At 41.4% G+C, this 22,663-nt stretch overlaps 1 protein-coding gene across 4 annotated transcripts in view; it reads right to left on the bottom strand.

The window, feature by feature from the left end:
* Positions 1-21,669, bottom strand: part of Zmym4 (zinc finger MYM-type containing 4) — a 120,084-nt gene extending 98,415 nt beyond the window's left edge. For 3 of the 4 annotated variants that reach the window (XM_027399308.2, XM_035439606.1, XM_035439607.1), the window contains exon 1: positions 21,500-21,669. In XM_027399308.2, coding sequence (XP_027255109.1) covers positions 21,500-21,538 — 39 coding nt within the window. In that variant the 5' untranslated portion in view covers positions 21,539-21,669. The remainder of the gene's footprint in view (positions 1-21,499) is intronic. The other variant, XM_027399310.2, reaches the window with a different exon arrangement.
* Between the last annotated feature and the right edge of the window lie 994 nt (positions 21,670-22,663).

Below are 22,663 nucleotides of genomic sequence, written 5' to 3'. Positions count from 1 at the left end.
TATTTGTAGGTGACATAATCCTTTACTTAAGACTGAGACAATTAGGAAACACTTGGATCTAATAAATACAATAAAGTACCAGGATACAAAATCAATATTTAAAAAAAGCAGTAGCCTTCATTTATACCAACAGGCTATTCTCAAGAAAAGAAATTAAACAGTGAAAGAGATGGCTCAGTGGTTTAGAGCTGTTGTTGCACTTCCAGAGGACTGGATATCCTCTTCTACCTTCCTCGGTCACCAGGTGTGCATATATGCAACCAAAATATTCATACACACAAAATAAATATTCCATACAAAATAATTCCCCCACAAGAGTATATAGCAATATATCTAACCAAAGAAATGAAAGACTTTTAAAATAAAAAACGTTAAGATACTGAGAAAGGAAAACACAGAAGATACTAGATAATGGAGATATCCCATGTTTCTAGACTGGTAGAATTAATATTGTGAAATGGTTATATTACCTACATTAATTTACAGGTTTGATGAAATACCTAGCTAAATCCCAATGTCACACTTACAGGTTTAGAAAAAAAAAAATACAAGAAGGTAGGGAACCACAAAAATCAAATAGTCAAAGCAATCTTAAGGAATAAGAATACCACTGGTGGTATTTTAATACCTGACCTCAAATTATACTATAAAGCTATAGTGATAAACAGCCTGATAAACAGGCATAAAAGTAAACTGGTAGACCAATGAAATACAATAAAGGACCCATATGTAAAACAACAAGGCTGCCAGGCATTAGTCCCTGGTGGGTCACACCTTTAGGAGGCAGAGGTAGGCAGACCTGAGTTCAAAGCCAACCTGGTCTATAAAAAAGTTCCAGTATAGTCAGGGCTACACAGAAAAGCCCTGTCTTAAAACAAACAAACAAACAAACAAACAAACAAATAAATACAAAATAAAACACACAAACACACATGTGTGCATACAAAAGGCCAATAAACATTTTTAAAAACTGTTCATTATCAAGGAAATGGAAATTAAAACAACTTGGGGGGGGTGGATATGGACACAGGAGTGGGAGGAGAAGAAGGAGGGGAAACTATGGTTGGGATGTAATATGAGAGAATAAATTTTAAAAATTATAAAAATAAATCTTAAAAAAAAAAGTCAGGCCAGGCATTGGTGGCACATGCCTTTAATTCTAGCACTCGGGAGGCAGAGGCAGGCAGATCTCTGAATTCAACGCCAGCCTGGTCTACAAATCAAGGTCCAGGACAGCCTCCAAAACAATACAAAAAAACCCTGTCTCGAAGGGAAAAAAAAAAAAAAACGGTAGGGACTAGAAAGATGGCTCAGTGGTTAAGAACACTGCCTGCTCTTCCAGAGGTCCTGAGTTCAACTCCCACCAACCACATGGTGGCTCACAGCCATCTGTAATGAGATCTAGTGGCCTCTTCTGGCCTATAGATAGAACACTATATATAAAATAAATAAATCTGGCCGGGCACTGGTGGCACATGCCTTGAATCCCAGCACTCGGGAGGCAGAGGCAGGTGGATCTCTGTGAGTTTGAGACCAGCCTGGTCTACAGAGCTAGTTCTAAAACAGCCAAGGCTACACAAAGAAGCCCTGTTAGCAAAAACAAAACAAACCTACTTTGAGACAGAACCACATCCCAGTCAGAAGGCTTTCTATCATCAACAAATCTGACAACAAATGTTGGAGAAACTATGGAGAGAAATAACCCTTATTCGCTATTGTTGAAGCTACAAATTAATATAGCCATTGTGGAAGAGTTTGGAAATTACTCAAAAAATTTAAAATGGAACTACCATATAACCTACCTATCTCACTCTCATACACCCAAAGAACTCCATATCCTACCACAGAGATATCTGCAAGCCCATATTTATTATTGTTATATTCATTAGGTAAAGACTCAGACTTTTTGTCTCAGACTATTTGTCCATCTACAGATAAATGGATAATGGAACACTATTCAACTCTAAGGAAATTTTAAAATTTCCAAGAAAATGGATGGACTTTTAGACCATGGATTAAGCAAGGCCACACAATCTCTTAACTGTTGACCCATCTCTCCAGCCCTCCACACACTCTCAAAAAGGAAAACAACCACAGTCTCCCTCGTGTAAAATCCAACCAGCAACACATGCAAATATGTACATAAATGTGCATAAGGTAACATGTAATATTCAGAAACATTCCACTATGTCCATCAGTGTCTCATTCATACATTATCAGAGAAGTTTCCTCCTGCAGTAGATGGGAACAAATACATAGAACCTCAACTAGACAAAGTGCAGAGGAAAAGACTTTAGAATACTGAGTCCTAAATGGGTATCAAACCCCTCTCCTAAGAGCCCGGGAACTACGCAAAAGAAGAAGCAGAAAGGTGCTAGGAGTCAGAGAGGATGGAGGACACCAAGGAAACAGGATCTTGTAGACACAACAGGACTGATGGACATGTACTCACAGAGTCTGTGACAGCATGCATAGGGCATACACATACACATGCAAGCCAGAATCGAATCCCAGTGTTGAGAGAGGAAGTGGATATGAGCTGTCTCCTACTGACTTCACTAGCAAAGGAAAAATTAAGTCTTTTCCAACTGAGTTTCACAAATATAAAAAACACACTTATGCCCAGCAGTTGTTGATGGCCAACACAAAATACAAATCAATGGTATTTTTGGAGATTTTTCTGTGTCATATGGCTTTGTTTGAGCTTTTTTTTTTTTTTTTTTTTTTTTTGGTCCTTACTGGTCTTTTGCCTGTATGTCATGGTTTCCAATTTTGTGTTTTTATGGGTTTTGTTGTTTATGGATGTGTCTCTCTGTGTATATATATACTTCTCATGATTTTTGTTTTGTTTTTATAATTCTGCCTTGTTTTATATGCCTGTTCAAATAAAGAGAGAAAGGCAGCTTGGAGCTAGATGGGTGAGGAAGTGGGGAGTATCTGAGAGGAAATGAGGGAGGTGAAACCATTATCAGAATATATTGTATGGAAAAACATATTTTCAATTTAAAAAAAAAGTTTGGGGCTGGAGAGATGACTCAGAGGTTAAGAGCACTGGCTGCTCTTCAGAGCTCCAAGATCAATTCCCAGAAACCACATGATGGCTCACAACCATCTATTAATGAGATCTGTTGCCCTCTTCTGTCTGATACCTTCTTCTGTCATGCAGGCATACATGCAAATAGAGCAATTTGCTTTCTGATTTCTACATGTGCGTGCAGGTATGAGCACACAAGTACACACAAGCACTTACACATACAAAAAATATAAAAAATCTTTAAGCATAAAGAAAGCTGGGTGATACAGCTCAGTATTAGAACATATGCCTACTTTGTGTGAAGCACTAGCCCCAAATCCCAGTACCAAAACCTCCACAAAATTTCAATTCACAAAAATACATACAAAAGGTTTTGGGGGGGGGCGCTGATATTGTGGGAAAGTAATGCTTTCCTGGCTTGTCTGGCAATTGCAAGGCCCTGGGTGTGAAACTCAGAACCACCCAAAACAGGGAGGGAAATTAAAAATAAACTTAAGAACTACAGCAAGTCATGGGGGAAAAAAGGATTTTATTATTATTAATGTGTGTGGATGTATGCCTCATATGTACATGCTCAGGGAGGCCAGAAAGAGCAACAGATCCCTGGGAGACGCAGTTACAGAAGGCTATAAGCTACCTACATGGGTACTAGAAACTCACTTGGGCCTTTACAAGAACAGTACCCACTCTTACCTGCTGAGCCATCTTCCCAAACGCTCTTAGTATATTAAATCTTAAAGGCCATAGGTATTCTTTCCCACCTGTCTTATATTACAAGTGTACAAGGACATGTGTACCACTGTGCCTGGCAATCAGAGAATAACTTTCAGGAGTTGGGAATATCCCCTTCTACCTTGCTTACTGCTGCTCTGTGTATTCCAGGCTAACTGGCTGGTAAACTTCTGAACAACTCTCCTGTAACCACCTCCCATCTCACCACTGAAGTGCTGGGATTACAGATACACACAACTACATCTGGCCTTTTTTGTTTTGTTTTGTTTTTCAAGACAGGCTTTTTTTTTTTTTTAATTTTTTTCTTTCAGTATTTTTTTTAAAGATTTTATTTATTTAGTCTTCTGCCTGCATGCCACCAGAGGGCACCAGATCTCATTCAAGGTGGTTGTGAGCCACCATGTGGTTGCTGGGAATTGAACTCAGGACCTCTGGAAGAGCATCCAGTGCTCTTAATCTCTGAGCCATCTCTCCAACCCATTATTGATTAGACTCAGTGAGTTCCTAAAAGAAGAAAGGACATGAATGGTGAAGAAGTAGGAATGGGATATAGGGGTGGATATGATCGATCAAAGTACATTGTTTAGGGGCTGGAGACTTGGCTCAGTGATTAAGAACACTTCCAAAGGACCTAATTTTGATTCCCACCATCCACAAGGTGGCTCACAACCACTTATAACTCCAATCCCAGAGTATCCGACACCCTCTTCTAGCTTCTACAGGCACCAAGTGAACAAGCATGCATGCAGGCAAAACAATCACACAATATACACATAAAAATAAAATGAATAAATTTTGTGTTGTGGGGTGTGTGTGTGTGTGTGTGAGAGAGAGAGAGAGAGAGAGAGAGAGAGAGAGAGAGAGAGAGAGAGAGAGGGAGAGAGAGAATATAACCAGACATGCTGGCACATACTTTTAATCTCAGTACTCTAAAAGGATTAATAGGGGAATCTCTATGAGTTCAAGGACATCCTGGTCTGTAGTTTCAAGACAGTCAAGATTACACAATAATACGCTGTCTAAAAAAAATAAATAGTAAAGGGGGGGGCTGGAGAAACGACTCAGAGGTTAAGAACACTGGCAGTTCTTCCAGAGGCTCTGAGTTTAGCAACCACATGGTGCTTTACAATCATCTATACTGAAATCTCATGCCAACATTATATATATGATAAATAAAAAAGTAAATCTTTTTTAAAAAATAAAATATAAAAACTTTTAAAGGTACAGTGACTATGGTATGAAATTATCAAAGAATAAAGACTAACATATTTCTAAAATTTTAAATGTTATCTGACTACTGACCAAGTAATTATCAATAATTTGGAATATTTGCCTTGAACTCATCCTTTAATCTGTATAGTACATACTATCTTGGTTTTAGCTCATAAAGTAGGACAATTTTATGTTTGCTATTGCAATAATTAACAAATGAGCACAGCAGACATTATGGTGTGTGTGTGTGTGTGTGTGTGTGTGCGAGAGAGAGAGAGAGAGAGAGAGAGAGAGAGAGAGAGAGAGAGAGAGTGAGTTACACGTCTCCATTGTCTGGATAGTTTTTACGGTCATTTCTATTCTCCAACCCTCTATTTCACAACTGTCATAGTAATATAAATCACTCTGAAAGAAATCTTCATAAGATAAACTTTCTATAATTCAGAAATTCAAAGATTTTCAATTAGTATGCTATAAAAAATTTAAAGACAGATAAAAATGTTCTTAAAATTTTTCATTATGATTTATACTTTTTTTTTTTGAGACAGGGTTTCTCTGTGTAGCTATGGAGCCTCTCCTGGCACTCACTCTGTAGACCAGGCTGGCCTTGAACTCAGAGATCCACCTGCCTCTGCCTCGAAGGTGCTGGGACTAAAAGTGTACACCACCACCGCCCAGCAATTTATATATTTTCAAATACTATATTGGGAAGAACTACTTCCAAGTTCTCTACATGACAGAGATGAAACTTAAATTTATATCTTACAAGTAAAGTAATATTTCACCCATTAATCAATTCACAGAGAATGAATACTATGGTAATCAATGAATATGATAGTCTTATCCATTTATTTAGGTCTTTCTTTTTTTTTACTCTAATTAGTGTTTTGTATAGCTTTTTAGTGTCCAGAGCTTACTATTATTTTGTGAATCATTCATGCTTTTGTTTCCTATTGCAATATACATATAACTAAAAAAATTATTTCCTTTCGATTGCTTGCTATTCGTATACAGAAAGTATAATTCATCCCAGCAGTGCTCAAGAGTGAGAGACAGGAGTATCTCTAAGAATTGGAGGCCAGGCTGATCTACATAATGAGTTCCATAATACACAGTAATACCCTACCTCAAAAAAAAAAATACTTTTTAAAACATGAGATTTCTGGTATGGGGAAAAAAGTTTAGTAGTGGACCACTTGCTAAGATATGTGAAAATAGAAGCAACTTTAATAAATATAATGTAAAGGCATGGTGGATCAGATACATATGAATTTCTCAACTTGAAAAGCTATTCTTCAGGCTGGAGAGATGGTTTCTCTGTGTAGCTTTGGAGCCTATCCTGGCACTCTCTCTGTAGACCAGTCTGGTCTTGAACTCAGAAATCAGCCTGGCTCTGCCTCCTGAGTGCTGGGATTAAAGGCATGCGCCACCACCACCTGGCCCAATTCAATGGCTTTGTAAGTACATTCATAGTATAAAGCAACAGTCACCACTTATTTTAGCCCAAATAGAAAACTTACACACTAAGCAGTCATTCCATATTGTTTTCTCCCCATCCCTGGCAAATCCTAATCTATTTTCTGTTGTTGGTTGATATTTCATGTGAGTGGCATCATGTATTTGTCCTGTAGAGTCTGATTTACTCAGCATAACATTTTCAAGGTTATAACAGTTGTCACATGTATCAGAATTTCCCATTCCCTTTTATGCCTGAAAAAAAAAAATACTATAGTATATACCAGATTTTTTTTTTCATTCATCAGTTGGTCATTTAGGGGTATCTGTTGTAATTCTTCTGTAAACATTGTTGTAAGTATCCGAGTCCCTGCCTTTCATTGTTTAGGATACATACTTGGCAGTGGATTTGCTAAGTTATATGGGGAATCTATGCTTGTCATTTTGAGGCACCACAGGACTACTGTACCTATTGCTGTGCTGTTTTCCACCTATAAGGAGTGTATGGAGACTGCAGCCTCCCCAAGTCTGAATAAACACCTATTTTCCTGTTTGGCAATGACTATACTAGTGAATATGAGGTAGCATAAGGTAGCATGTAGCATCTTTTCTGTTTTTTTTTTTTTTTCAAAACTGGGTTCCTCTGTGTAGCTTTGGACCCTGTTCTGGAACTTCCTTTGTAGATCAGGCTGACCTTGAACTCACAGAGATCTGCCTATCCCTGACTCCCAAGTGCTGGGATTAAAGGCGTCCACCACCACCACTTGGCATGAGGTAGCATTTTATTGTGACTCGGATTTGGTTGCTTCCTTATTGCTTTTGATTTTTGTAAAGACATCTCTAAAATCTATGTATATATATTTATTTATTTTAGATTTTCTTTTCTTTTTTTTTTTTTTTTTTTAAGATTTACTATGTGTAGTGTTCTGCCTGCATATATAACTACATGCCAGAAGAGGGCACCGAATCTCATTTTAGATGGTTGTGAGCCATCATGTGGTTGCTGGGAATTGAACTCAGGACCTCTGGAAGAGCAGTCAGTGCTCTTAACCTCTGAGCCATCTCTCCGGCCCTTGAATTCATGTATTTTTTAAAGATTTGTTTTATATATAAATATATAAAGCATATATGTATTATATATATTCTGGCTAGTTTCATGTCAACTTGACACAAGCTAAGGGTCACAGAGAAGGGAGCCTCAATTGAGAAATGCCCACTTAAGATCTGGCTGTAGGCAAGCTTGTAGAGCATTTTCTTAATTAGTAATTGTTGGGGGAAGCCCCAGCCCTTTGTGAGTGGTGCAGTCCCTGGGCTGATTGTCCTGAGTTCTATAAGCAGTTCTATGAGCAAGCCAGTAAACAGCAGTCTTCCGTGGCCTCTGCAGCAGCTTCTGCCTCCAGATACCTGCTCTGTTTGAGCTCCTGACCTGACTTCCTTTGATGATAAACAGTGGTGAGGAAGCATAAGCCAAATAAGTCCTTTCCTCCCCAAGTTGCTTTGGTCATGGTTTATCACAGCAGTAGTAACCCTGAGACAGTATGTGTGTAGGTATGTGCATGTGCCCAAAGAGGCCAGAGGCATTGGATCCTCTAGGAATGGAAGGTTGTGAGCTGCCCCAGTGTGGGTGCTGGGAATTGAACCCTGCTTCCCTTTCCATTTTTTTTTTTTACAATTTACTGTTGTAGTATGTACACTGGTGTTTTGCCTGTATTTATGTCTATGTGAGGATGTCAGATCTTGGAGTTATAGACAGTTGTAAGCTGCCATGCAGGTTCTAGGAATTGAACCTAGATCCTCTGGAAGAGCAGTCAGTGCTAATAACCACTGAGCCATCTCTCTAGGCCCGCCCCCTTTAAATTTTATTTCTTATTATTACATTTACTGCATTTGTGCTCAGATATGCCATGTTTCACATGTGAAAGCCAGGGAACAACTTTTCAGGAACTGGTTCTCTGTTTCTACTTTATGGGGCCTTAGGGACTTAGGCTGTTCTGTTTAGTGCCAAGTGCCTTTAATCACTCAGCCTCCCCCCAACCTCACCCTCTATTTTTTTTTTTATTTTTTTATTTTTATTTTTTTTGAGACAGGGTTTCTCTGTGTAGCCCTGACTGTCTTGGAACTCACTCGGTAGACCAGGCTGGCGTGAAACAAGAGATCTGCCTGCCTTTGCTTCCCAGTGCTGGGATTAAAGGCATGCACCACTAGTGCCTGGAGCATTTTTCTAATAATAATAATAATAGTTTAGTATCTTTGTATGTGCTTATTGGTCATTGGTATACCCTCTTTGTTAAAATATCTATTTAAAGTTTTTGTCCTGTGTCTGGTCCTTAACTGAGTTAGTTTTTGGTGCCGAATTGTGGAATTTTGTTGTTGTTGTTGTTGTTTTTGGTTTTTCGAAACAGGGTTTCTCTGTGGCTTTGAAGGCTGTCCTGGAACTAACTCTTATAGACCAGGCTGGTCTCGAACTCACAGAGATCCACCTGCCTCTGCCTCTCCAGTGCTGGGATTAAAGGCATGTGCCACCAACGCCCAGCTTTTTTTTGGTTTTTTGAGACAGGGTTTCTCTGTGGCTTTGGAGGCTGTCCTGGAACTAACTCTTGTAGACCAGGCTGGTCTCGAACTCACAGAGATCTGCCTACCTCTGCCTCCCGAGTGCTGGGGTTAAAGGCATGCGGCCACCAATGCCTGATTTGTGGAGATTTTTATATTCATTTTATGCATACTAAACTCTTATTGAGATTGGGTCATGCTGTTTAACCTGGTCTGGCTTGGAACTTTCAGAGGTTGGTTCTTAACTTATGATGGGGTTCTGGGACTGAACTCAGGCCATGAAGTGTTTTTATGCACTTACTGATCCTCAGAGCAACTTGGTAAAGTTGTGGTCTGAGAGTATACCAGTTTCTTTTTCCCTACTCACTTTTGTGTCTGTATTTTGGTTATTTTGCCTTTCCTTACTTCAAGGTAGTAGTTTTTGTTTCTGTGCCAAGATGCCTATCTGAAAATTTCCTCTTTAAGATCACTTAAAGGCGGTGGTGGCGCACGCCATTAGTCCCAGCACTTGGGAGGCAGAGCCAGGCGGATCTCTGTGAGTTTGAGGCCAGTCTGGTGTACAAAAGCTAGTTCCAGGACAGCCTCCAAAGTCACAGAAAAAAACCCTGTCTCAAAAAACCAAAAAGAAAAAAGAAAAAGAAAAAAAAAGATCACTTAGGAGGGGAATGGAGAAATGGCTCAGTGTGGCTAAGAACACTGGTTGTTCTTTAAGAGGACCCAGATTCAATTCCCAGAACCCACGTGGTGACTCACATTTGCTTAGGATCTGGCACCCTCTTCTGACCTGAGTGCACCTGGCACACATGTGACGCTTATATATGTGATGGCAAAATGCATACACACACACACACACACACACACACACACACACACACACACACACACTTAAAAAATACCACTTAAAGGACCTTACAATCACCAAATCTATGCCTGACTTTCAGAGACATTCTTATTTGCCTTTCTTAAACATCTGACCCTGTTGCTTCTCCCTCCATGAATATCCTGTTATTTTATATGTCAGCATACTCATGACTTAGCTGAGAGTAGCTGCTGATTTACAATTGTCCTTGTTTTCTGGTAAAGACTATTTCCTTAGCCTGTTGTTTTCTTGCATGGTTTCTCCTACAGTAGTGTGTCTTGCATTCAGGTGCACCTTTATAACAACAAAAATACAGTTAAGAAGTTAGCAATGAAAATAATTATGGTTGGATCATCACAACATGAGGAACTGTATGTATTAAAGGGTTTGCATTTAATCCCAGCACTTGGGAGGCAGAGGCAGGTGGATCTCTGTGAGTTTGAGGCCAGCCTGGTCTCCAGAGCGAGTGCCAGGATAGGCTCCAAAGCTACACAGAGAAACCCTGTCTCAAAAAAAAACAAAAACAAACAAACAAAAAAGGGTTTGCAGCACCAAGAAGGTTGAGAACCACTGATATAGTAGCAATAGGATTGTTAATCGGTTTTGAGGTAAATGAAAATCTGCAAGGCATTTATGCACATAAAGATAAAAACCCAGGATTTTCAAGAAAAGGATGGCAGTTCTGTTGTTGTTGTTGTTGTTGTTGTTGTTGTTATTGTTTGTTTTTCCGGCTGGGTTTCTCTTTGTAACAGCCCTAGATGTCCTGGAACTAGTTCTGTAGACCAGACTTTCCTTCAGCCCACAGAGATCCACTTACCTCAGCCTCACCAGTTCTGGGATCAAAGTGCCCCACCACTGCCCTGCAAGGATGGTTAAAATTTTATGTGTACTTATTTCCTTTTTACTTTCTGGAAAATTATAATTACATATAATTATTGGGTATATAATGTTTTATGTATGCACTATAGAATGACTGAGTCAGGTGAATTAACAGACCCATCAAAGGGGATGGTGGGCATGAAAGACAGGCACAAAAATAAATCCTCTTTTGCAACCAAGAATTCAATGTTCTGTATGAATTTGGGCACATAAATGGAGAAATATGATGCAAACACAGCTCAAAGCAATGATGTTGATACTGAGGTTGGTTCTAAAATTAGTTTATAATTTAAAGGACAGATAATAAGAAAATTAAAATGTATCTGATCGGCATTCTAATTTTCCTGTGATAGATTAATATTACCTCTTTTCTGTATGGCTTGATGTTGTAAAACAATCTTTTTGTACACTGTGAATATTTGTTACTTGTTAGTTTAATAAAGGGTTAAATGGCCAATAGCTAGGGTGGTAGAGGTTAAGAAGAACTTCCAAACAAAAAGAGAAAGCAAAGGGGAGCAGGGAGGTGGGGGGTGAGGCCACCAGAGAAGACACAAAGGAAGCAGATGAACCCTAGTTGAAGACGGGTAAGAAATATGGGTTATTTTAAGCTGTAAGAGCTAGTTAGTAACAAACGTAAGCTATTGGCCAAGCATTAGTAATTAATAAGTCTCTGTGTGGTTCTTTGGGAGCCAGCTGGCAGGAAAGAGCTGACTGGTAGAACAAGGAAAGCTCCACCTAACAGCTTGCTTGATTGTTCAATCGTGAGATCAAGAATCAAAAGTACCTGAATTACCGTGAATGGATATTTACTTCAGTGTAGTAAGTAATACATTGTCGATTTAAATGTTCATTTTAGGGGTTATTCATTTGGCAACTGTGGTACTAATTTACAAAGAAAGACCAAACAAACAAAAGCCTACATTCAAAAAGGGATGCTGGTTCATGCTTGTAATTCCAATACCCAGAAAGCTAAGAAGACAGATATCTAGGAGTTCAAAGTCAGCTTGGGGATACAGATGAAAACGAAAAGGAAAAGCAGAAAGAAAATCTCTTAACTCATTGGGCCAAGAAGGAGGCTTGGTAGGTAAGGATGCTGCCAAGCCTCAACACCTGAATTTGATCCCTGGCAGGAGAGAACTGACTCTTAAAGTTGTCCTCTAACCTCCACAGGACACATGTGTAAACACACAGAGTAAAATGAAAAACATTAACATATCCATCACTATAAATGCTTAACATTTGTTGCTCCTTTCTAACCACAACTTCCTATTATTTGGCCAAGATCATCCCACCTTCCAGAGTCTGAAAACTGTCCTCTGCTTCTCTAAGTTCAATTGTTTTGGAGTCTTCATTAAATAGTGATTTTGTTATCTTATTGTGACTAGCTTAATTCAGTAAAAGTGAGTGAGAGAGAGAGAGAGAGAGAAAGAGAGAGTGTGTGTGTGTGTGTATGTATGTATGTATGTATGTATGTATGTATGTATGTATGAATGTTTTTGGAAACAAGGTCTCTCTCAAAATAGCCTTTGCTGGCCTGAACTCTCTATGTAAACCAGGCTGACCTCAAACTCACAGAGATCCACCTGCCTCTGCCTGCCAAGTGCTGGGAATAAAGTTGTGTGCCACCACTGCCCAGCTGATACTGTGTGTATTTTAATACATAAAAGTCTTAAGGTAATTCTTCAAAATATAAATAATGAAATTGAGAAAGCAGTTCAATTGTAGAATACGTGTCTAGTGTGTATGAATATACAATGTATGATCTCCAGCACTGCAAAACAGTAAAAATGAGTAATTTCTAAAACACATTTAATATAATTTAATATACTAATTCTAAACCTCATCACCTTAAAGACCGTTGCAACCTTAACTAGGATCTCCACCAGAAATTCATTATGTAGGGGCTGGAGAGTTGGCTCAGCACTGAATGCTCTACCGAGGATCCAGGTTCAATTCCCAGCATGCCCATGTTGGGTGACTCATAACCCCATTTAACCAGTTTTAAGGACCCATGTCCTCTTCTGGCTTCCAAACACACTATACTCATGTAAGCACGTACACACACACACACACACACACACACACACACACACACACAAATAATAAGAAATCTAAAAAAAAGAAAAGGAACAAATTCAGGCCAGGCTTGGTGGCACACATCTTTAATCCCAGAATTTAGGAGGCAGAGACAGGCAGATCTCTGAGAGCTTCTGAGTTTGGTCTACAAAGTGAGTTCCAGGACGGCCAGGACCACATAGACAAAACCTAAGTTCAGATAGTCATAGAAAGACAACATATGAAGACAGAAACAATGACAGGAGTGCTACCCCAAGGAGTACCAGAGGCCACCAAAGGCCTTCGGAGAACACATTGATTTCTCTTTATTTTTATTTTTTCTTTTCTTGTTCTTTGTTTTGGTTTGGTTTGGTCTGCAGTTCTTGTTTTATTTCAAGACAGGGTTTCTCTGTGTAGCTCTAACTATCCTGGAAGTTATCACTCTGTAGACCAGGCTGACCTCCAATTCACAGAGATCCGCCTGTCTCTGCCTCCCTGAGTGCTGGAATTAAAGGCATGTGCCACTACCACTCAGTTTATTTTTAATTTTGACCAGCTTATTTTTAATTTTTTTAGAATTATCTATGTGTATAAGTGCTTTGCCTCCATGTATGTATGTGTACCATATGTATTCAGCTCCCAGAGAAACCATAAGAGGGCATCAGGTCCCCTGAACTGGAGTTACAGATAGTTCTAAGCTTCCATGAGGGTGTTGGGAATTGAACCTAGGACTTCCCAAAGAGGACCACTTAAATTCAACCACTGAGTCATCTCTCCAGCCCAACACCTTGATTTCTTATTCGTACTCTCCAAAACTGAGCCAATATATTATGGTAATAATCTGTTATGGGAAACCTAGGAAATTAAGTCAGAAATTGGCATGTGAAAGTACAGATTTACTCAAACAAAAATGGAAAAGGCTTAGTGTCATACTCAGAAAAGGCTAACTACAGGAAGTTTCCTTGCTCTATATTGCAAGTTCCAGAATACCCAGATCCACATAATGAGACCCTTTATTCAAAGAGAGAAGAAAACGAAACCACTGAAAGTGTGACTCTGCAACCAGATAACAGGCTCTCTCTTGACAGGCGGTGGTGGCATACGCCTTTAATCCCAGCACTCGGGAGGCAGAGGCAGGCGGATCTCTGTGAGTTCGAGACCAGCCTGATCTACAAGAGCTAGTTCCAGGACAGCCTCCAAAGCCACAGAGAAACCCTGTCTCGGAAAACCAAAAAAAAAAAAAAAAGGGGGGGGGGGGAAGAAGAAAAGAAATGCTAAGCCTAGCATCCATAAGAAAAAAGTAAGCTGCTGGACAGTGGTAGTGCAAGCCTTTAATCCCAGCACCCAGCACTCAGAAAGCAGGGGCAAGTGGGTCTCTGGAAATTGGGAGGCCAGCCTTGTCTTCAGAGTGAGTTCCAAGCCAGCCAGCAGGGCTGTTACACAAAGAAACCCTATCTCGAAGAAGAAAAAGAAAAAAAGAAAGAAAGAAAGAGCCTCTGTGTATTTATCTGGGAGCTGTGTGACGGCCCCCCAAATAGTTTAAAAAAAAAAAAAAAAACTATAGTTTATGTGCACCACATGCCCAAAGAGGAAAGAGGCACTGGATACCCAGGACCTGGAGTTATGACTGGTTGAACCACCTGATACCAAAAATACTAAAAATGGAACCAGATCCTAAGGAAGAGCAGTAACACTCCTTTAGCAGCTGAGCCTTTTGGCCCAGAGGGGCTTTATGTTTTGTTTTTATTTTCTGAGACAGGGTTTCTCTATACAGCTCTGGTTGTCCTGGAACTCACTCTGTAGACAGGCTGGCCTTCAACTCAAAAGATCTGCCTGCCTCTGCCTTCAGAGTGCTAGATTAAAGGTATATGCCTCTGTGTATTTATCTGGGACTAAAGGTATATACCACCCAACAATTTACTTTTTTTGGAGGGGGGGTTAGAAAGAGGGTTTCTCTGTATTGCTTTGGAGCCTGTCCTGGAACTCGTTCTGGAGACCAGGCTGGCCTCGAACTCAGAGATCTGCCTGCCTCTGCCTCCAGAGTACTGGGATTAAAGGCCACCAACGCCCGGCTGACAATTTACTTTTATTTTATGTAGATGAGTGTTTTACATGTATTTATTGTCTATGAACCTTGTGTACCTGCCACTTGAAGAGGGTAGAAGTGGGCATTGGATCTCCTGGAACTGGAGATATAGATAGTTGAAAAACCATGTGGGTGCTGGGAACCAAACTCATGTCCTTTGAAGGAGCAGTCAGTACTCTTAACTGCTGGGCCATTCTAGTCTAGTATACTTCATTAACCTAATATTTAACATAAAACAAGTATTTCTTTACTTTTCACAAAAATTGACTCTTACACTCTCATGTCTTTCTATCTCTATCAAAAGAAAAGTAACAACCTGACAAGTGCCAGCCACAGCTTTCTCTAAGTTCATATATACGCAAACTCACAGACAAATACATCAAAAGTAATTATGTTTTTACAAACACATACTGTTAATGCATAGGCTTTCTATATTTAAGCATACTGAGTGTATCTCAAATTTTGTATATAGAGTTTAAGCATGAAAATGAAGACAACTGGGGCTGGAGTGGTGGATCAGTGGATAAGAACACTAGCTAGTCTTCCAGAGGTCCTGAGCTCAAATCACAGCAACCACCTGGTGGCTCACAATCATCTGTAATGAGATCTGGTGCCCTCTTCTGGCCTGCAGGGATACATGCAGACAAAACACTGTGTTTAGCCAGGCATTGGTGGCGCACGCCTTTAATCCCAGCACTCAGAAGGCAGAGGCAGAGGATCTCTGTGAGTTCGAGACCAGCTTGGTCTACAAAAGCTAGTTCTAGGACAACAGCCTCCAAAGCCACAGAGAAACCCTTTCTCAGAAAAAGAAAAAAAAGAGTCAATCAAACCAAACTGCTTTCCAGAAACACAACAAAGAAAAGAGGCCCTTAGTCTTTTGCTGAAGACTCTGAAAATTGTTCTTTACTTCCTCATTAAATATTGTAAAATATTTTGTTGTACATCTAAAACTTCTCTTCTGAGGCTAGAGTAATATTATTCAGTAGTAGAACACCTGCTTATGTGAAGCCCGAGACTTTCTGCAGGACCACAATAAATAAACAAACAAAATGTTTCTTCTAGCTAGACTCTGCTGTTTACAACAAGGACATTCAACAGCTAAATCCAATATGTAGACTAGGAAAATTAGTTATTATCATCATTCAACAAAATGTCAGCAAACTACAAAGAGAAAGAAGGTACTCACAGATCTGTAAAAGTAGAGGTAAATATAAAGAAATAGAAACACATTCCCCTTAAGATGACAAATTTTACCATATATAAACATGTATACAAAAATACTGCCAAAAAAAAAACCAAAAACATGAAAGGCCAGGCATTGATGGTTCATGTCTTTAATCCCAGCACTCAGGAAGCAGAGGCAGGTGGATCTCTGTGTTCAAGGCCAGCCTGGTCTACAGACCAAGTTCCAGGACAACCAGGGCTACAAAGAGAAATTCTGTCTCAAAAGAAAGAAAAAAAAAGTCCTTTTATAAAAATCAAACAAATCAGTAAGAACCCTTTGAGCACCTCTTATATGACGGTCATAAATATTCTGCAAAAAGTAGAAAAATGAGCTCAGTCCTGAAGGAACCCAGTCTGGCAAAAGAAATAGCACATACTATCCAAAATGACCATAAACACCTGGCATGTATCTCATCAATCAACATAGCTCAACTCTCTAATGATTTAAGATGATAAAGGTCAAAGGCAGGCTGGGTGGTGGTGGCGTACACCTTTAACCCCAGCACTCGGGACTACAAGAGCTAGTTCCAGGACAGCCTCCAAAAGCCACAGAGAAACCCTGGAAGGGAGTGGGGGGTCCTAAAGCAGTAAGAATCTTCAATCCCACTTCATCCATGAAATTTCAGATTGAATAACTTTCCACACCATTCGGGTCTATGTAGGTAACTGCAACAGGGCACAAACCTTTTTTGTTTTGTTTTGTGTTTTGAGACAGGGTTTCTCTCCAGCTTTGGAACTAAGCCTATCTTGGAACTCATTCTGTATACCAGACTGGTTTTGCACTCACAGAGATACACCTGCCTCTCTGCCTCCTGAGTGCTGGGATTAACGGTGTGTGCCACCACCATCTCGGCACAAACCATCTTAAAACAAAATTGTATTACATGTCAGGCATGCAGGCACATGCCTGTAACCCCGAAACTTGCAAAGTAGAAGCGGGAGTCAGGAGTGCAAGGTAAAACCATGAATATAAATCCTAATTGAAGGCCAGCATGGGCTACATGAGACTGTTTCAAAAAATTTTCAAAAACAGAAAGAAAACTGTACTGAACAGCTCCCACCCATCTACCTATAATGGAATTTAACATTTTGGATGAGGAAAGCACTTGTATCACAGATATCAATGTTTTTTTTTTTTTTAACATTTTAAACAAATTATCAACAACTAAATAGATTATGGATGCAAAAAATCTATTGAAGATATTGGATGTAGAGCTGAAGAGACGATTCAGCAGTTAAGAGCACTGGCTGCTCTCCCATAGGAACCAAGTACAATTCCCAGCACCCACTGACATTTCTTAACTATCTGGAACTCCAGTCCCAGGAGATCTAACCCCCTCTTCTGGACTCTACCATAATGTAATACAAATATATATGGAGGCAAAACACCCATACACACAGAAATTTTTTTTAATTATATATTAAACATAGAAGCTGGACAGTGGGTATGAATACTTGCTGCTTTTGCAGAGGACCTGGATTCAGTTACCAACACCCACGTGGCAGCTCACAAGCATCTGTTAACACCAACTATAGGTTATCTAATACCCTCTTCTAGCCTCCAAAGGCACTAGGCATGCACATGGTACACACATACATGTAGGCACTTATAACATAAAAATAGATGAATCATTTTTTTAAAAACCAATGTTGGATGCCAGGCAGTGGTGGCACATGCCTTTAATCCCAGCACTTGGGAGGCAGAAGCAGGTGGATCTCTGTGAGTTTCAGAACAGGCTCCAAAGCAACACAGAGAAACCCTGTCTCAACACACACACACACACACACACACACACACACACACACACACACACACACAGTTAGGAAGCATATCTGGAGAGATAGCTCATCAGTTAAGAATACTGGCTGCTCAGGCTGGAGAGATGGCTCCAAGGTTTGTTTTATTTTTTGTTTTTTGTTTTTTTGAGACAGGGTTTCTCAGTGTAGCTTTGGAGCCTAACCTGGCACTCGCTCTGGAGACCAGGCTGACCTCGAACTCAGAGATCTGCCTGCCTCTGCCTCCCGAATGCTGGGATTAAAGGCGTGCACCACCAATGCCCGGCTAGAGATGATTCCAAGATTAAGAGCACTGGCTGCTCTTCCAGAGGTCCTGAGTTCAATTCCCAGCAACCACATGGTGGTTCACAACCATCTGTAATGAGATCTGGTGCCTTCTTCTGGCCTGCAGGCATACATGTAGGCAGAACACTGTATACATGATAAATAAATAAATGTTTGTTTTTTGTTTGTTTGGTTGGTTGGTTTTTCGAGACAGGGTTTCTCTGTGTAGCTTTGGAGCCTATCCTGGTTCTCACTCTGGAGACCAGGCTGGCATCGAACTCACAGAGATCCGCCTGCCTCTACCTCCCGAGTGCTGGGATTAAAGTCATGTGCCAATACCACCACCCGGCCAAAATAATAAATCTATAAATCTATGTATATATTGAATTCAAATATCTTCCACAATTTATCACGAATAAAAGCTGTGCAAGTGTTTCGTGATGTTAAAAATAAGGTTTGAGCTGGGCCATGGTGGCACACACCTTTAATACCAGCACTTGGAAGCCAGAGGCAGTTGGATCTCTGTGAGTTTGAGGCTAGCCTGGTCTACAGAGCTAGTTCCAGGACAGCCAAGGCTACACAAAGAAACTCTGTCTCAAAAATAAATAAATAAATAAATAAATAATAGTTTGAAAGCTGGGGAGTGGCCCAACTGTAAAGCATTTGTGAAGCCCTGGGGTCAATCCCCAGCAATGGAAAAAGAAAAAGGGTGTCACATTTTAGAGGGTCCCACTATGCAGCCCTGATTGGCCTGGAACTTGCTGTGAGATCAAGCTGGCCTCACAAAGATCCACCTGCCTTTGCCTTCTGAGTCCAGATATTAAAACCATGGCCATTTCCTATTTACAACAATAAAAAGTTTTGACTGCAATCACTTTTTCACCTGTTAAGTGTAACCCATGATAAAGAATATATTTAAGCCAGGTGGTGGTGGCCCACACCTTGATCCCAGCACTTAAGAGGCAGAGGCAGGCAGATCTCTGTGAGTTCAAGGCCAACCTGGTCTATAAAATAAATTCCAGGACAGCCAGAGCCACAAAGAGAAACCCCCCCCAAAAAAAGAAGAAGAAAGAAAAAAGTAATATTTGTTATTAGAAAGTCTAATTTGTTAGCAAAGCACTTACATTTTTTCTAAAGCATTCTATAAAGCAAATGACAACAGCATGAATAGCAAATGACTATCTCTGAATTTACACTAGTTAATTTCAATTAGTAGACCACACATGTTATACACAGTCACTCAAGATAATGAAGATACAGTTTACTACTGTTCACAAATTTAAGAACAATTCAGAATTTCAAAACATATGCACTCCATAAGGATATTCTAAATGAACTATTTGGGCATACAAGTATGCAGCTTAATCCATTCTATGATTGGACAGGAAGAGAATCTAACATTTTGCAAATCTAAAACTACCACTCTTGGGAGGAGGGTGGTTGAGAGAGGGTTTCTCAGTGTAGCTCTGGTTATCCTGAAACCTGCTCTATAGACCAGGCTGACTTCAACTTAGAAATCTACCTGTCTCTGCCTCCCAAGTGCTGGGATTAAAGGCTTGCACCACCACCTCCCTAAAATGCCCAGCCTGGTCTACAGCGTGAGTTCCAGGACAGGCTCCAAAGCTACAAAGAGAAACCCTGGGGGGGAGGGGGGATGTACTTAAAAGACAACTGACTAGGTAAAGGAATGGCCAGATGGAATAACTACAGATGGCTCAGAGGTTAAGAGCACTGACTGCTCTTCCAGAAGTCCTGAGTTCAAAATTCAATTCCCAGCAACCACATGGTGGCTCACAACCATCTGTTTATGAGTTCGGGTGCCCTCTTCTGGTGCACAGATATACATGGAAGCAGAATGTTGTATGCATAATAAATAAATAAATAAATGTCAATAGTAGAATCTAAGAGTTTGGATATGAAGTTGCACCCTGAATTAAAACTGTATTTTTACTTTTCTTGATAGTTATAAACAGTTTCCTAATGAACTGTTGAGGAAAAACATGTGCTGGTGTGTTGTTTGTGTTGTTTATGATTTTTAAGAAGAGAAACAAACTCCCTAGGGCTAGGAGTGCACCTCAGTGGTAGAGGCTTGTCTCCCAGAACTTAATGCCCCTGGATTCAATGCCCAGCACTGGGAGAACAAAAGAAAAAAAAAAAAACTAAAAGAAAAAAAACAATAATACTTATAAGTGGCATTTAACACAAGCATTTGGAGGGGACAACCCTGTATTCAAATCCCAGATCAAAACTTCTGACTCTGTAGACTTAATTACACAACATAAGAAATAAATCTACATTTCTTCAGGCACTAATGGGATGCATAGTTGCTTTGAGGCTGAACTCTTCACAAAGCACTTCACACAGGGTCAGGCACACAGTCAGCACTCAGTATGTGAACAGTACATATCTTTGAATAGACACTCATTTTATGCTGAATGAAGAAGCATTTCGTTTAAGATTCAGTAGCAATGTTTTCACCAGGTTGTCTCAAGTAACTCATCATTTTGTGACCATTTCCAAAAGGGACACTCCTGATAGGAAACTTGATGCTTTAACAAGCTGGCAAGGGGAAGTAAACGAAATGCCTTGAAAAAACATTGCTCAATCGATAGTATTGTTCTTCATCTGAAGAAAATGACAATTATAATTCTCTTTAAAAGTTTCAAGACAAACTTTTAAAAGGCTTTCAACAACTCCTATGTAGACAAGGCTTCACCTAAGCAGGCAGGCTGGGTGCATCCTCCAAACGACAAAACTTGTCACCTTCCCACGTTCCTAAGTGCAGGTAAAGAAGCTGGACTACAACCTACTTGTAGTTATCCAAAAACCTCCCTTCTACACCAACGACAACCCAAACTTCTTCTGAGGGGAGGAGTGCCCAGTCCACTTTGGATCTTGATAACGGTCAAGGGGGAGGGGAACACAGCAGGAAGATGAATTGGCTAGGGTCGGTGCTCCTGCAGCACCCTCCCGGTTACTCCTCGGGAGACAACCCTCCACGACTTCTTCCCGCCACCGCTGCCCCCACCTGACCTCTCCCCAGAGAAACTTCCACAGACTCCGTTTTCCTCGAGGATGCAGAAGCCCAGTCTGACACCTTGCGGCCCCGAGGCTCGGCGAGTACGCACCACCCAAGCTGGGAAAGGGAGGGGACCCAGGCGGACCACAGCCCCCGCCCCTCCCCCCCGCCGGCCACTGAGCTTTGTCCACCTGCCGAGACGACCCGGGCCGCCCTCCCTCGGCCGTCGACCACCGCGCGTGAACCCCGGGTGGCTGGGGCCGGCCGGCGCCCCCGCGCGTCCCGCTCGCGCGCCTGCAGTCCGAAGCCCGCCCGCGGCCTCACCTCACCTACCCTCTTTCGGGGGCCGGTCTCCACCTCCCGCTCCGCCATGTTGGGCCCCGCTCGGAACGGCGGCGGCTCCCGGCGCGGCGGCCGCGGCCCCTCTCGGCCCCCGCCCACACTGCAGACACGGCGCTTCACTCGCGACGGTCCGGGCCCCTCGGCCGCCGCTGGGCCTGACGCGGGAGTGACGAGGGGGCGGAGGCCGCGCGCCGGCCGCAGCTCCCGGGGTCCCAAGCGGCGTGCGCGTGGGCACGAGGGCCTGCCGGGGCAGGGGGGCCGGGACTCGGGGGGTTAATGGCCTCCAAGGGGCCCCGTGAGTAGGATTATTTTCTCTCAGAGAAATTCCTCCGCCTGTGGTTTCTTAAAGGGATCTCCAAACCAGCCCCTTGCGCGCGTCCCTGATGCGCAGGCGCACTACAAGCCCCTCCCCCCTTTCCCACCAAGCCCCCGGTCCTGAGCGTGCGCGGTGAGTAGCCCAGACTAGGCCAAATCCTGCTTGTCTCTTTGCTGCCAGCAGCTGCTCCCACCACTCAACTATGGCCGCTCCCTTAAAGGGACCATGACGAAGGGGTGGTGGCAGAGTGGAAGGTCTTAATGAAAGGAGTACCTGGAGGACTGGGTGAAATGACAGTGAGGGGTTCACATCACCACACTACACCTGACTACAGAGATACTGCTGAAAAGACAAAATGTGGATGAGCTGAAGCTCCCAGTGAACCTTTGAGCATGAAGAATCCCAATCATGAAGAAAACGGGACTATTATCTCAAGGAAAAACCCAACAGCTTGTCAAGTGGAAAGGGGCATAGAGCATCAAGGACCAACTTCCAACCTTAAAACCAGATCCATTGGTGGTTTTGAAGACAGAGCCAACAACTGAAGATAATTTCTTCAATAGTTATTTGTCATTAGAATAACAAAATGGGGAAGGATCCTAGAAACCATCTACTCCATTGCTTTCATAGTTAACATTTCAGTATGGTCATCTGAAGTAAATTAATTTAACTCCAGAAACTCAGTGGCTGGTGAGGAACTAGAACCCAGACTGTAGCTGCATTCCTCCAGGATTTTGAATGCACAAAACTGTCTTCCAGGCAAGAGAACATAGACTGTAAAGTGCCTTGATATTTCAGGAACAGGGTTGCTGGCCTGGGAAGACATGATGATAACCTAC

Source organism: Cricetulus griseus, chromosome 2, assembly GCF_003668045.3.
Source record: "Cricetulus griseus strain 17A/GY chromosome 2, alternate assembly CriGri-PICRH-1.0, whole genome shotgun sequence".
NCBI lineage: Eukaryota > Metazoa > Chordata > Mammalia > Rodentia > Cricetidae > Cricetulus > Cricetulus griseus.
The sequence above is the reverse complement of the archived record's forward strand: the minus strand, read 5'-3'. Positions and strand labels throughout refer to the sequence as shown.